Source organism: Nothoprocta perdicaria, unplaced genomic scaffold (genome assembly GCF_003342845.1).
Source record: "Nothoprocta perdicaria isolate Ctin4 unplaced genomic scaffold, notPer1 scaffold_100, whole genome shotgun sequence".
NCBI classification, from domain to species: Eukaryota; Metazoa; Chordata; class Aves; order Tinamiformes; family Tinamidae; genus Nothoprocta; species Nothoprocta perdicaria.
Window position 1 is genome coordinate 385722 of NW_020454095.1, and position 14909 is coordinate 400630.

Below are 14909 nucleotides of genomic sequence, written 5' to 3' on the forward strand. Positions count from 1 at the left end.
TTACATGCTCAGTAGGAAAGCAATTTCTGGAGGGGATGCATGCATCAAGGTGTATGAAATTCAAAGCTCTCCAGCTCAGCCCCTGACTTGTGCAGGATGCAGGGCGCACTGTCGGTGCTGCTTCTGTAGTTACTGCATGTCAGACCATGCTGCCGTAGCTGCTTTTAGCACMAGGATCCTGATCTCGGTCTGGAAGCCTCAAGTTTCCGTAATTTCCTAAGTGCTGCTCACAGGAATCTTTGTCTGAGTGTGTCCAAGTCTGTTTTATCTTCCACCGGAGGCAAAAAGAAATCAGTGCTGCAGATGGTGAAGCTTTACTGGCCAGAAGGGATCATTTGGATATTCTAGACCTGTGCTTTGCAACACTTGGGGCCGGGGAGATTCCAGAAAGTACTTGGTGATAGGGGAAAAAAAGGAGCTTACAAGTTCTCAAAATATTAATTATTACCTAAATGAAGGAATYGTCTCTCTTGCATGCACATCTTGTCCTTCTGTGTTCTCTTCTGGCCTCTTGAGACATAAATGCTGATCTCTGGAAGCAGTTCTGCTGTTTTCTGTRGTGTTCAGGCTATTCTTGTAGAGCTGAGGTAGAGGAGAATATTYTAAGGCTGACTTTTGAGAATCAAAAAGGGGGGGATCCACCTGAAAAAAACAAAACACAGTATTATAGCTTACTGGAAATATGGCCTGGCATGTGTTTTAATGTTTGGAAATGATGCTGCATGGTGCTCTCTCTATTCAGGGGCTTGTATTGCCTGCCTGGGTACGCGAGGTTAAATAAAATAAGGCTTTTAAAAATTAGAGGAAAGAAGATTTGTAAGTTTCTTGTGTTTATCATTTCTTAAGCTCAGCTTCACGGATTTCAAGCATTAATACAGTGCTGCATTCCCAGCTACAGAGAGGTAGGTGAGCAAAATCTGTGGGTCAGCTACGTGGCTCTGTGTCAGTTAGATCTTTCCTATCTTCCCTTGCTGCTGTGCAGGGCTCAGAGAGATGGTGGCTTGACCTGGCCCTGTGCCAGCTGCGCCGTGGGAGATTCCCGTGTTCGAGCCCTTATCAACACTTGTGAGCTACATAAAACAGGTCAGCTTCAGCCTCAGTGAAAGATGTACGCGCTCGTGTGCTCTCCGTGTGCACTTGCAGCCCCTAGGCGCTGGCACTGAGCGTGGGGAGGCAGCCGGGGCTCTGCAGCTCCGGATGGGAAGCGCTAAGGCCCCACGCAGAGCAGCCTGCGGAAGGGGCCGGGAGATGCAGCGAGAGTGGCCTGAGGTTGCAGGCTGGCTCACCCGGGCCCCTTGCTGGAGGTTATTGCAGGCGGGCAGCCGAGGGCCCCATGCAGTCCAGGATGATTTGTGACCTAGTGCTGTCTTCCCCAAACATTTTCCCCTGAACAACGTCCTGGGGAGGCTTGGAGCTACATGTTTCATTCGGCATTCAAGCTAGAGGCAAAAACCCCATGGCTGGGGACAGACCAGGCAGAGAGCGACATGCAGGCTTCGTTCAGCAGCAGGGACCATTATTTATCTGCCAGGAKACGTTCCTACGTGCACAGTCTATCAGATGCTTCATTTGGCCACGTCACGCCCTGCCAACCCCATCACATCCCTTTGGGTGTCCTCCTGCCATCTCGGAGTGCCTTTTATCCGCTCGGAGCACCAAAGGCTGCAGGCTGGTTTGCCCGCTTCTCCTTCTGGAGGGCCCCTGGTTCCGAGCAGGGTGGCAAAAGGCTCTGTGTGCGTGTCGGGGTGGGCACTACAGGTTTTTGTCCCTCTTGCTGCTGGGAGCTGGAGAGCCCCTGCTCTGYGTCCCACCGTGCACCCTGGTCCCCTGCTCTGAGGGCACCTCCGTGTCGTGGGCATCTCTGCCTCTCGAACAGCCCCTGAGCCTCCGTGTCCACTGAGTGCCCACCGAGGCCCAGGGACGGCCCTTCAGCTCTGCTCACTGCACCCATGCTCTGCCTGAATTTTGCTTAATGAACAAATGATGACTCTGCCTGCTGGGTGCCTCCTTCTCCTTTAGCATCCCGCCCCTTTCTGGTGTCTCTTTTCTGATGAGGTCACTTGAACTTCTCCCGGTAATTTAACTGGCCTAATAACCAGGTGCTCTTGGGGATGTGTTGGGACTAAGTGAGTGGGAGCAGAAAAAGGAGCTTTCTAGCAGGGGCCTTTCTTCCCCAGCTCCCTATAGCTGCCTCAGCTGCCCTCAGAGGGCTGCAAGAGAAGCGATGGGGTATGGTGGGACTAGGGAGGGAGGCACAACTGCTGCTCCCGCTGTGCTGTGTTGGATGTAGTGCAGGAAAGAGAGGCAGAAACTTGGAGGAGGAGCTGCTCAGTGAGAAGAGGCTCTGGGGAGCGCACTGAGCTCTGCTGTGCTCAAGGGACAGGCAGGAGCCCCCAAATCCCCTGGTGCAAAAGGGAGGGCAGGCAGGGGTTCTCATGGAAGCAAAGCCCTTGGTCATCTGCAAGCAGCCGGGGAAGCTGCAGCTCCTCCTGGTCTATCGAGGACAACAGGGTTTTGAGACAACATTAGGGCTGCGTGTGTCTGTTCTTAGACAGTCCACGAGCGCCGGTCTCGTGGCAGGTTTCTCATGCAGGTCTTGCTGGAGGCTCAGCCCGGGGAGGCTGCGAGGGCGCCGAGCCCGCAGCAGAGCGGGCAGCTGCCTCCCGAAGCGCGTTCACGGGGCACGTACCCCGGCACGAGCATCCGCTCACAGCGGCCGTCCCGACGCGGAGCAGGAGCCGCCCCTCGTGCGGAGCATCCGGCTGCGCCGCGCGCCGGCCAGCGGGATCCGCGGCCCCGAGGAGCGCGCGGAGCGGTGACGAACGCATTCTGCAGCGCGCAGCGACTCCAGGCCCCGAGTTGGGAAGCTGACCTAGTTTCCAATTTACTTATCTTTTACCCGATTCTCCTGTCCCCTTCTGCATTATTTATTTTTATATATATATATWTWWTTTTTTTTTCTCTGCCCCTTCCCACTGGCTGTTTAAACTCATCTGGTTGCTCTGAGATGCATTTCTATCGACATAATCATTCCAACTAGTTGCTAATGTACAAACAAGGATACTATTGCAAKCTGAGGATTTATTGCTACTGCTGTGAAACAACTGCTATGCTGTCTTATTTAACCCTTTGGTTCCCCTGTTGCCTTTTGTCATTTACTAAATTAGTAATGAACTATCCTTTTAAAAAGCTTCCTGRATCTTTTTCCCTTTTTATTTTGTTCTATTTTGTTTTTCTCTCTCAGATGCCTTTAATTCGAAAATATCTTTAGCCATCATGATTATCCCAGTCAGGACAGTGTAGATTGGGCTTTACTGAAGCAAAGCAGTTCCCCAGCAAACCAGTTTATTAACACTTGCTTTACATTCTCCTTGTGGTATCAGAGGCTAGGTATTAGATATTGATAGATGGGGAAGAGCAGAGAGAAGGTTCACAGAGGCAATTTTTCCATGTTCCCTTTTGGAAAGTTCCCCATGAACTCTCTCTCCAGAGCAGTGCTAACCYGGGCAAGTCTGTGCACCAAGTACATGCAGTTCCTTTTGCCAACCAGGCTGCAGCTCTCTGGGCTTAGTGCTGCTTGGAAGCAGGAGATCCCGAGAAGAGAAGCATATTCATGGTTGGCCTTGCCAGAGATGCATCACATCTCCAAATTGCGCCGCTCAGAAGAACTGTTACGACTGCTCACTGGCACAAAATTGCTCTTCKCTTGGCATCCTCTTAATGATGGCGTGGGTTTAGGGAGCGTTTCCCCCTCCCTGCTGCAGTGACTGGAATCCTTGCTGCAAAGCCATGCTGCTTTTTCAGCATTTATCTAGTTGTCCACTTAAGAAGGTCCAACGTGCATGTTTGCAAGCGGGGTATCCTTTGCAGTAATCCTGCACAGTGCAGGGGGAACTAGCCTGAAAGCAAAAGCGGAATATTCACAGAATGGTTAAGGTTGGAAGGGACCTCAGAGGTCATCTAGTCCAACCCCCCTGCACACACAGGGTCACCTAGAGCACGGGGCACAGGGCTGCGTCCAAGCGGGTGTGGAAGATCTCCAAAGAAGGAGACTCCACAACCTCTCTGGGCAGCCTGTGCCAGGGCTCTGTCACCCTCACTGGTAAGAAATGTTTCCTTAAGTTCCTRTGGAACTTTTGGTGCCTCAGCTTGTGGCCGTTTCCTCTAGTCCTGTCACTGTCCACTTCTACCGGCCACCACTGAAAAGAGGCCGGCCCCATCCTTCTCTCACCCTCGAGGTGTTTATAGGCACTGATCAGGTCCCCCCTCAGCCTTCTCTTCTCCAGGCTGAACAGGCCCAGCTCTCTCAGCCTTTGCTCATAGGGCAGATGTTCCAGGCCCCTGATCATCCTGGTAGCCCTGCGCTGGACTCTCTCCAGCAGCTSCACATCCCTCTTGTCCTGGGGAGCCCAGAACTGGACATAGTCTCCAGACGTGGCCTCACCAGGGCTGTGTATAGGGGGATGATCACCTCCCTCGACCTGCTGGAGACACTCTTCTTAATGCACCCCAGGATCCCGTTGGCCTTCTTGGCCACCAGGGCACCCTGCTGCCTCATGGTCAACTTGTCCACCATCTCTCCACCATGATGTCCAGATGCCTGTCTGCGGGGCTGCTCTCCAGAAGGTCAGTCCCCAGCCTGTACTGGTGTCCAGGATTATTCTTCCCCAAGTGCAGGACCCTACACTTACCCTTGTTGAACTTTATGTGAGAATCGATGATCCTGCAGGGAGAAATGATCCGTCTGGTGTTCCCTGGAATAGTTATGGATGAAGGCATGGGGGACCTCCTCTCTGTCTTCCATCATCTGCCAGCTGCTGGGTGTTCAGTGAGCTTGACATACTCCAGAGCAGCCAGGAGTCAAGGTGCACAGCTCCTTGTCTGTAACCAAATTTGGCATAGRGAGCCTGATCTTCGTAATCCTCCTGTGGCCTCTCCTCCCCAATTAACTTCACATCTGCTCCCTGCATGTTCTGCTCACAGGTAGGACCTGGGCAGTGCATGAGACTTACAAGCAGCAAGAACAGGAGCAGCTGCTTGGGCAAATTGCTTCCCTGCTTTCCCCATACAACCTGTGAGTTTTCAGCTGAGATTTAAAACTAAGACAAGGGAGGCACATTACCAGAAGCATGATCTCAATGTTGTCCGCTTGCAGAGGTGACATCTGGGAGTCTTTGTGACTTTCCGAGCGCACCGTGCSTGTTCCTCCTTGCTGGAGGCATTACCCCATCTTCTGACTGACTAGGTAGGAGGAGCAGKGTCTGATGTGCCGCGGCAGGTATGGGTCGGTATGAGGAGCAAATTGCCAGGCATGCAGACTGAGAGGATTACATTGCTAATCTAGATATCTTTCCTTTCTTATCACCACCCTTTCCTCTTGCCACATGCATGCACATATCTTCAGATGCYATAAGGAATGGAAATCAGTCGTGGCATCAGGGAGGGACAAGGTTTGTGGCTTCCTGAAAGCTTGCTGTGTCTGGGAGAAAGCAGGTCCTTTCCAGTTGTTTCTGCTGCATTGGGACAGACAGATGACAGATTCCCCTTCTTTCCTCCCACAGTCCTTTTGGCTGTTGCAAGGCAGTGTCAGTGTCTTGCCTGGCCCAGCAAAGCCTGATGCTTCATTTTCTGAACTAGAGATAAACGAAGCTTCTTCTGCTTTGATGTCAAAGAGTATTGCCAGTTTTAAGAAGATACGGGTGCAAACGTAGTGACTCCAGTAGTGTGTAGCGTGGCATAGCAAGACTCCCGTGATGGTCCCCTCTGGTACAGCGCTGGTGCTCACAGAAGGGATAGCAGATTGCAGAGGATAATAATGAAATGTTAAATCCTTGCGCCCGGCACGCACGTCTGCGTTGCTGTTCGTGGAGTCATTCGGAGCCTGCCAGGGCTCTTCCCTGAGCGGGCGGTGTTAGCATCACGGTTCGTCTTGAGCAGCTTGTTCTTGTCTTGCAAGAACAAGCAGAGGCATCAGGGAAGGAGCTTGGTGGCACTGCRCTGGGATTCCTGCGGGGCAACAAGATGTCATGGGGCAGATGGAGACATAACTCTKACATTAATTCCTTTTAAAATCTGAGCAGTATTTCTCAGCAGAAAGCAGCTCCCTGGGCGCAGGGAGGGCGTGCATTTGTTCTTCCTAAATAGTTTGCACTCGATGCCTGGCAAACGTAGCTCTATCCAGACAGTGTGAAGTGGGTGGTTGGGGACGTAGGACAGCACTGTGCAGTGCCTCTGAGTGTATCGGAGGATAAAAACAGTAGGGAAACCCAAGGGAAATAGAGGCTGCTGGGTTTTCAGGCTTGTAGGRTGGCCCTGGGATGGCCCTGCTGTGCTGGGTAGTCTGTGTAAGCTGGCTTGCTCCTGAGGAGCAGGCTACAGTGGTGGTTAAGTACTGTTTTACAGCACTGTGTTTCAGACTCAAGCTGAAGAGCTCTCCTGCCTTGGGCTTCGAACTCTTTTACTCCTCATGCATTGTATATCGGGCAGGTTTTTTGCTTTGATTTGCTTAGAGGCAGACACAATATTGATTGCTCTCATTTGATTCCCTGTTGTTGAGGTGTCATAGGGACTTTGGGTGCCCAGGAAAGGACCAGAGCGAGTCCGAGCAAAGCGAGGGACACCTGGGCACTTACTTTTGCCTCATTGAGGACCATGCAGCGAGGCCCTCTAAATCATAGAATCATAGAATCCTTAAGGTTGGAAGGGACCAAGATGGTTTTGAATTTCTCCAGAGAAGGAGACTCCACAACCTCTCTTGGCAGCTTGTTCCAGGGCTCTGTCACCCTCACTATTAAGAATTTTTTCCTTAAGTTCCTGTGGAACTTTTGGTGCTTCAGTTTGCGGCCGTTTCCTCTAGTCCTGTCGCTGTCCACCACTGAAAAGAGGCCAGTCCCCTCCTCCTCACTGCCTCCCTTGAGGTATTTATAGACACTGGTCAGGTCCCCCCTCAGCCTTCTCTTCTCCAAGCTGAACAGGCCCAGCTCCCCCAGCCTTTGCTCATAGGGTAGATGTTCCAGGCCCCTGATCATCCTGGTAGCCTTGTGCTGGACTCTCTCCAGCAGCTCCACATCCCTCTTGTCCTGGGGAGCCCAGAACTGGACACAGTCTCCAGATGTGGCCTCACCAGRGCTGTGTATAGGGGGACGATCACCTCCCTCGACCTGCTGGAGACGCTCTTCTTAATGCACCCCAGGATCCCGWTGGCCTTCTTGGCCATGAGGACACCCTGCTGCCGCTGCTGGATGTCGGCAGCTCRGAGGAGAGCGCCCTGGAAAGCCTTTGTGCGCCTCGAGTCCAGAGTGGGAACTCCAGGCTTCGCGCCCCGTTTTTGCCTCGGAGACCTGGAGGAAATGCCTGCATTGCCCGTCGGTCGGTGCTTGGTGTGGCGCCCAGCGCGCTCACCTCTTGCGCTTTACTGAGCTGTGTTTTTGGAGCGGATGTGGCAGGAGCTGCTTGGAGAGGCCTCGCTAGGAGGACCTGTCCCTTGGGACCATCTCTGGGGACAGCATCCAGGAGCTCTCCTCCTCCTCCTCCTCCTGGCACCGGGAGGCTCCCTAGCCGGGTCCCTGACACCCTCTAGCGGCAGCACTTCTTACCTTTATCCCTTCAGGAGCTCTCCAAGCTTGGGTGGGTTGTGCGCCGCAGCCCACCCCGCTCGGGGTGGTAGGTAGTGCCGTATGTCCCGCTGCTTTCTAAGTGATGCGGGTGAAGGTTTGATGCTGTCCGCTGTGGCCAGCCTCGGGAAATGGGCTCAAGGCGGGCAGAAGCGAGCGGGAGCCCCAGGCGAGCTGCCGCCAGCGCCGGGGCCTGGTGGCCGAGGCCGAGCAGCCGAGGGCTGCTGGCCACGCTGCGGGGCCACGGGGCGCGAGCCGGGGCGCGCGGGTGGACCCTGGTGGGGACACTGGGGTCCGCGAGGAGGCCGCCTGTGTGCGCTGACCTCCTTGGAGCGGCAGCCGGGCGGCTGGCTCGAGGGAAACCGCCCTGTGGGTGCACACCTCTCAGCGTGTCATGTCCTGCCCTGAAAGCAGCTACCTGAGCGGAGTTCCCTGCTTATTTTCCTCTCCGTGGCCTTGTGAGAGCCCRCAATGTTCCAGAGTGAAATAGTCATCAGTTTCGTTCACAGCTGAAATGAGCTGTGATGTGGTTCCACGGGCACTTTCAGAGCGACGTTTTCCCCTTTCTCCTCCCCGCTTCCCAGCGTGGTGCGCTAGACCCCCCTTGCAGTGTGACTGAAAACGTCACCTGTGCATCACTGGCCAAGCAGTGTGTCGAACACAGCGCCTTCCCCGCGGTCCGGCAACGCAAGGCACTTGTCTGTCTCTCGTGACGTGTCGCCCTGAGAAACCAGGCTTGCAGAAATCAGGCTCTCATTTGGAGAATGGGTCTCTAGCCTTTCTGGCTATGACGGTGCCTAAGTGTAATCCCGCACCGAAGTGATTCAAGAGCATGGCCTCAAGCTTGCATGCAGCCTGAGAAAATCTTCCTGATTCATCTACTCAGGAGGATATGGTTGAWTTTTTTTTTTTCTGCCAAAAGGATGAAGACTACGAAACAGTGTGTCAGGCATTGCCTGTAAAACTACAGCCTTCAGCAAAACACTGCTGCCTTCTGCTGTGGTTTTTATTGKTGGTGGTGGTGTTTTTTTTTTTCTTTCCTGAGGTGCATTTTGCAATCCCTTGCACATGTGGTATGAAAGATGATAACCCTCTAGCCAGATTAGGATCTGGAAACTGTGAAGTCACGAGTCCAGCTGGCAAAACTGTGTGTGTGTCTGTTTGCAACCAGTCCCTGGAAAGGCTGAGCAAGTGCTGAGCAGCSGTGGCTCTCGTGTCCTCCTCTCCCCCTAAGGAGGTGGGCTCCAAAAGCACATTGATGCAGCTGCTACTGGGCAGGCTTTGGTTGGGACTCGATTTCTGAGCTGTGCACTGTGTTTTGTGGGGACCATGGGGCTCCAGTTTGCAGGCCAGGTTTATGCTCTGTAATGCAGCATATAGAGGCTTGCTTTGCTGAGCCAGGGACGTGCCTGTGTAAAAAAGTGCGCTGTCTGTCCCTGTTGGTGACGGCGCTGCCGTGGGCTCAGGTGTGCTGTGGGCAGGGGCTGTGCAGAGCTCCCAGACTGGGGAAGGAGGACAGGCAAGTCATCTCTACAGAGCTCGGGACTGGTGGAGGGAGAGGTACCGGGAACTGGGTTCCTGCCTGGCAGCGGGGAATCGTCCTGGTACTTCTCTCTCCAGCTGTTTTCACCTTGTAAGTTGTTGTGCGGAGGCTGGTGTAGGCAGCTCTGCCTTTGAAGCCGCTCAGCAGGGAAGTAACTCGAGCAAGATGAAGATCAGATTTAATTCATTTAAATAATATAAGAAAAAGTTTCAAGAGACCGTGGCTGGAGGGCAGAGAGAATGGAGCTGAGCTGCTCTGGAAATTATTCAGAGAGGTTTTAAATGAGGAATTTAAATCTCATCATGCAGGAGTCGTGAGCCGGGGGGTTTAGTTGGCAGCAGTCGCCAGCGCTCTGGAGCCAGAGGGAAGGAGAGAAACGCGAGGCGAGCGGCTCCCCGGCACGGGAGGGTCCTTAGCTGGTGGGCAGCGAGCACTGGTGGGCGTCGGGCTGGGGGCACGCGGGGAAGGGAGCAGATGGGGCAGGGGGCTGCCAGACCTCGGGCAATGACTGCCACACAAATGGTCCTTGCCGGGGGCCTGCCCTGCTTGCGGCAGTAAATTCCCTGGGCAGTGAACTCCTGGTGAAAGCCAATGTACCCGCGGGGCTGCACGAAGCAAGAGTTGCCTCCCCTTTCCTCCATCGTGTGTGTCTTTTTCCATTTCCTCTTCTGTTTTGACTTTCCTGCCACAAATAATTCCAGGTTGCTTTTATTGAAACTCATTGCTTCTTGTAACAGTGCCTGAATGAAACAGATGAAATTTCTGGCAACTAAGCTAATTTTGTCAAGTCTTTCAGTGTTGTCAGTGCAACGACTCAGAGATATGTTAATTACGTTCTGCCAGTACCTGGTGGCACTGAGGGCATTAACAAATTCAGTGAAGCTGCCTTGCCTGCCTTGTGTACAGACATGGGGAGCAGGTTTACATTATTCTGTTCGGTGATGTTTCTTGAGACATCAAAGTTTAAAAACACTTTTTTTTTTTCTATGTAAGAAAGTCTGTCTAATTATGATGGAACTTCTGCTGAAATTAAGGCACCATATTTGCAAAAGAATGCTGCTGCAACTTTTCCTTTTCCTCCTGATTTTAGTAGCAGTCCACTCTTCATAAATCCAGTTTTGTGATCTTTTCCACTGTCACTCACGTGCTGCATATAGGATGCGGGAAGAAGGAAAGGAGAAGGCTCGGGCTTTCCAGAGAATACGTGGTGACATTCCGAGAGCTCCAGCCCTCAGTGCCACCTGATTAAGCTGCAGGGGTGGAGAGTTGCTTGCAGTGGGTTGTCTGTCCCTCTCTCTCCTGGTCATTAGGGCCCACAGATCTGGACGGTGTGTGCTGGTGCTGGGGATTCATTAATCCCTGAGCGTTTCGGCGCACGCCGAGGTGCCCAGCTCTGGAGCTGCCCTGGGTGCAGCACGGCGGGGAGCCTGCCCAGGCGCCTGTCAGAGGGAGCAAGGAGGCTCCTGCTGTRACCTGCCTTCTGCCCGCCTCAGAAAGTTGGTTGTTTGTCCCCCGTGCCTCCACTGCGCRGGTTTTCACCCCCGCATCAGCCCCATGTACAGCTTATCCCGAGTTTGTGGCACTTTTTCTCCTTCCGCTGGTTAATCATCTTGAAATATAGCCAGCAGTTTTATTGCCAAATGCCTTGATGTGTCTGTGTCTCCGGAACAAGCACTGGGCATTTTGCAATTTCACTGCTGCCCTCCATGGAGCCAGCTCCCTCCAAATGCACAAACCCCATTGTTTTGCTTGAGGGGGTCGTTAAAATGTGAAAGGATGCAAACAAAGGAAAGAGGAATTGGATTTCCTGACTTCTTCATGAGGGAAGATTAAAGGAACTACGTTTAGCCTGGCCAAACAGTGTCTAGGGGGCTGAAGACACAATCTAGGGCTAGCAGAGTGTCTGCAAGATGTGAGGAGGGAGCAGAGGAGGCTGTTAAGCTGGGTCCAGGGGCCCAGGACAGAGCGATGGCCCAGAGAGAAGGGAGGCAAACCTGAAGGCAGGGCTGCGCGTCACGAAATACTTGAGTGCATTAAGGTGTGCAGTAGGAATCTCTGCAGAATGATGGGAACCTGTGTGGTAGCTGGGGCCATGGAGCAGGTGTACAAGCAAAGCACTGGAATATATACTGTCAATACAGATATACTGTCAGTAACAGTTTTTCCTCAGCCAAAGTCTTTGAGGATGATTCTGTTTTTATTTGGGGCTAGATGTGACCTTATTAGGACTTTGCAGTTCTCTGGCTTACGGTTAGTTACAACAGGAGGAAGAACCCTCGCCCCTAGGCCTGCGTGCGCGTAGCCAGGCTCTAGCTGCCGCCCGGGTTTGGTGTTTCGGCGTTGCTAACTCACGGGCGGTGTTTCTTCCCCCCGCTCCTGCCTCCCTTTGCTGCAGTCATCCCCGACTCGCTGCGCGTGACGGCCGTGCCGCAGACGCTCAACAAGGTGGAGCGCGACTCGCTGGAGCTCAAGTGCGAGGTGTCCAAGAGCACGGCCCAGCACAGCCACGTCTCCATCGGCTGGTTCCGGCAGCGAGGCGCCGAGGCGCCCGTGGAAGTGATCTCGCTCAGCCGYGACTTCGTCCTGCGCGCCGGGAGCCTCTACGCCCAGCGGCAGGCCACGGGGGACATCCGCCTGGACAAGGTGGGAGATACCACCTCCAAGCTCACCATCTACAACCTCCACCCGTCAGATCAAGGGGAATTTTACTGCGAGGCTGCTGAGTGGATCCAGGACCCGGACAAGTCGTGGTACGCCATGACCCGCAAGCGCTCTCAGGGCACCATCGTCAACGTCCAAGCCACCGGTCAGTGTCTCCTCTGCTATTCCTTGCTCATTGGGGTGGGAGGAGAAGCCAAGCAGTGATGTTGTGAGAGAGTGGAGAAGGGGGCTATGTGTCATTACTGTTGTGGGGAGGTTTGGGTGCTGACTGGGGCAGTAAGTGGTGCTCATCACAGTGTCCTGCTGCTTGTGGGTGTGCTGCTATCCAGCCAAAAAGAAAAGAAAGTTTTAAAGACTGGCTGCAAAGCACCTGTCCGTCACATTAGGGTCCTGTTTTATAGTCTGGTACACTTAATGCAGCACTGGGGAAAGCTGTGTCTGGTCTGGGAGCTAATGGCTTCAGACTGTGGTTCTCTGTAGGCTCTGGATGTCTGTGGTCTGCTGAGATAATCTCAGTGGCTTTGGGATGAACTCTGGAAAGCAGCTGCTCCCAGGAGGGTTTCTGAGGTCCCTCACTGGTGGATACCTAGAAGGAGGCAGACTAGGCTCCCTTCGTTCTGTGTTTGTTATTGAAATGTCCCATTGCCCTGGCCCCAGAGGTACCTCCGAGCAGCGAGATGGGGATCTGCACTAGCGACGCCCCCCTCACACAATATCCCCCTTCCCCCTGGTTCTGCCCCTTCGCCTGCCAGGGCAGGACCAGGCCACGTCTTGTGGCAGGGAGGGCTCCCTGCTCTTCATGCCTGGCCCTACTGGTAGGTGCTCTGCAGGTTCTTAGGAAGTGCCTGCAGCTGCCCTGTGCCAGGCTCCCTTGTCTGCCTTGTTCCCTGCTGGAGAGGTAGTTGGCAAAGGCCAGACCATGTAACGCGTGGTCACGGACTGCCCGAGCACAGGGAGGCTGCAGGTGAGCTGCAACAYGGAGGAACTGCAGCCACCAAGCCATTGCTCCTCGTGCAACCAAAGATCAGAAGTTGAAACAAGGAGGTAAAGCACACATCTGAAGTGCTTGGTCCTGGCACAGACGAGTTTTGAAAAGTGAGGAGATTTGAGTGACACGGGCAGAAAATAAAACTAAAAAAATGTGCAAACACTTCTATATTGCATGAGACCCTTTTGCAAGTTAAAGTCCGTCTTCCAAGCAATGCTGCAGGTTTCTCTTAAGGCTCTGAAAACCTAGCTGATCTTTATCTTCCTCTGTGGCACCCCAAAACCCCTGCCCCTCAGTGCCTGGTGAACAGAGTCTGAGTGAGACAAGACTCGAGGTCACCATCCCACAATGCCCGTGGATTCTCAGCTAAAAGCAGTTAGAAAAGGTGCTCCGCTGGTGAGTGCTGGTGGCTTGACCTTGCGGGATGCTCCACGGAATAAGCAGGAGCATTTTCATCGGGACCAGGAGCCAGGGCTGCCCAGCTCTGTCACCTGCACCGTGCAGAGCCCACCTTGTCTCTGTGGGATGGTGGCTGCTTCAGAGCACTCCGTTAGTCAGAGCCCTCCTTGGCGTGCTCTTCTGCTGCAGTTGCCACAGAGCTGCTCCCCCTAATAAAGGTTAAGGGAAAATGAGCAGTTCCTGCTTTCCCCTTTGGCTGGGGAGGCTTTGCAGCTTCGCCCCACTGAGCAGCAGGCTGCCCCTCCTGTGACACAGGTGGAGTCGGTGCTCGCAGCAAAAGCCTGAGCCCTCCCCGTGCCTGATCGTGTGTCCAGGGGATGCTGCCTGCACAAGGATTGGGGGGAAGCACACGGCAAGCTGTGAATGCAGCAGAGCAGCMGTGTTGGTGGCCGGCCCTCGCCGAGGCTGCTGGCCTGCTGCGTGTGCTTTGGCCGTGCTCACATGTCCTGGCCGGTGTTTCCCTGTGTTTCCCCAGACAAGGAGTTCAGCGTTCGGCTGGAGACGGAGAAGCGGATCTACACCGTGGGCGAGCCGGTGGAGTTCCGGTGCATCCTGGAGGCCCAGAGCATCCCCGACCGCTACTTCTCCATCTCGTGGGCCTTCAACAGCTCCCTCATCGCCAGCCTGGGGCCCAACGCCGTGCCRGTGCTCAACAACGAGTTTGCCCAGCGCGAGGCCCTGGGCCAGCTCAAGGTGGCCAAGGAGAGCGACAACGTTTTTGTGCTGAAAATCTACCGTCTTCGCCTGGAGGACAGCGGCAAGTACAACTGCCGGGTGACCGAGCGGGAGAAGACGGTGACGGGYGACTTCATCGACAAGGAGAGCAAGCGGCCGAAGAACATCCCCATCACGGTGCTGCCACTCAGTAAGTAGAGCTGTGCCCACGCTGCCCTGCAGCTGTTGCCAGAGGTGCCAGCTGCACGGGGCAGCTGGCTGCTGAGGCTTTGCTGTGCCCAGCCTGAGTGGGACGCTAGTGAGAGGAGAGGGGAGGATAAGAGCTTGAATGCTGTGGAGGCCTGAAATCCGAATTGTCAAGTTTGGGTTTTTTTTAAGGGGAAGGGAGGAGTGAAGAAAAAGGGGTGTGTTCTGTTTAGGTTCATAGGTGCGAAATGTGCCCACACCTTGATGGTTGCTGCAAGCTGGCAGATTGGCTTTGGGTGGAAAAGTGCATGTGAGGGCCTCTGGTTGTTYTATCACACCGTCTCCTCACCTTCCTCTGCAGGGAGCTGGGAGCTCCGAAATATTCAGCAGTGTTAATGAGGAATCCTGCTTGTCCATGCCTTAGCTTAAGAGCTGCTAGCTTGCTGGAGAGGTCTCAGAGGCTGTTGTTCAGTCGTTCAGCCAGACTGTTCCTCTACAGTTGCTGGGGTTGTTCCTGTGCTGGGAGAAACCGGGGATCACGTGCTGCTCAGGCCCAGCTTTGCTACTCAGGCCCAGCTTTGCTACTCAGGCCCAGCTTTGCTGCTCAGCACAGAGGTCTCATGTGGTCACTGCATGACTGCTAAACCTGGTGTGAACAACCCTGTCAGACTAACCTGAATACCTGTTGCATTTGTCAGATTGTAAATAGAGAAATAGCAGCAAGGGAGAAAGGGTCCCGTGACTCATGTCTTTTTGTCTCACTCTCAAATTCAAGTAGGCTTGG

The 14909-nt window shown here is 54.0% G+C and overlaps 1 protein-coding gene across 1 annotated transcript in view; it reads left to right on the forward strand.

Annotated features, from left to right (window-relative positions):
* The window catches only part of IGSF3 (immunoglobulin superfamily member 3), a 105342-nt gene that overhangs the window by 56077 nt on the left and 34356 nt on the right, over positions 1–14909 (forward strand). The window contains exons 3-4 of the mRNA XM_026040337.1: positions 11552–11962; positions 13740–14129. Coding sequence (XP_025896122.1) covers positions 11552–11962; positions 13740–14129 — 801 coding nt within the window. The remainder of the gene's footprint in view (positions 1–11551; positions 11963–13739; positions 14130–14909) is intronic.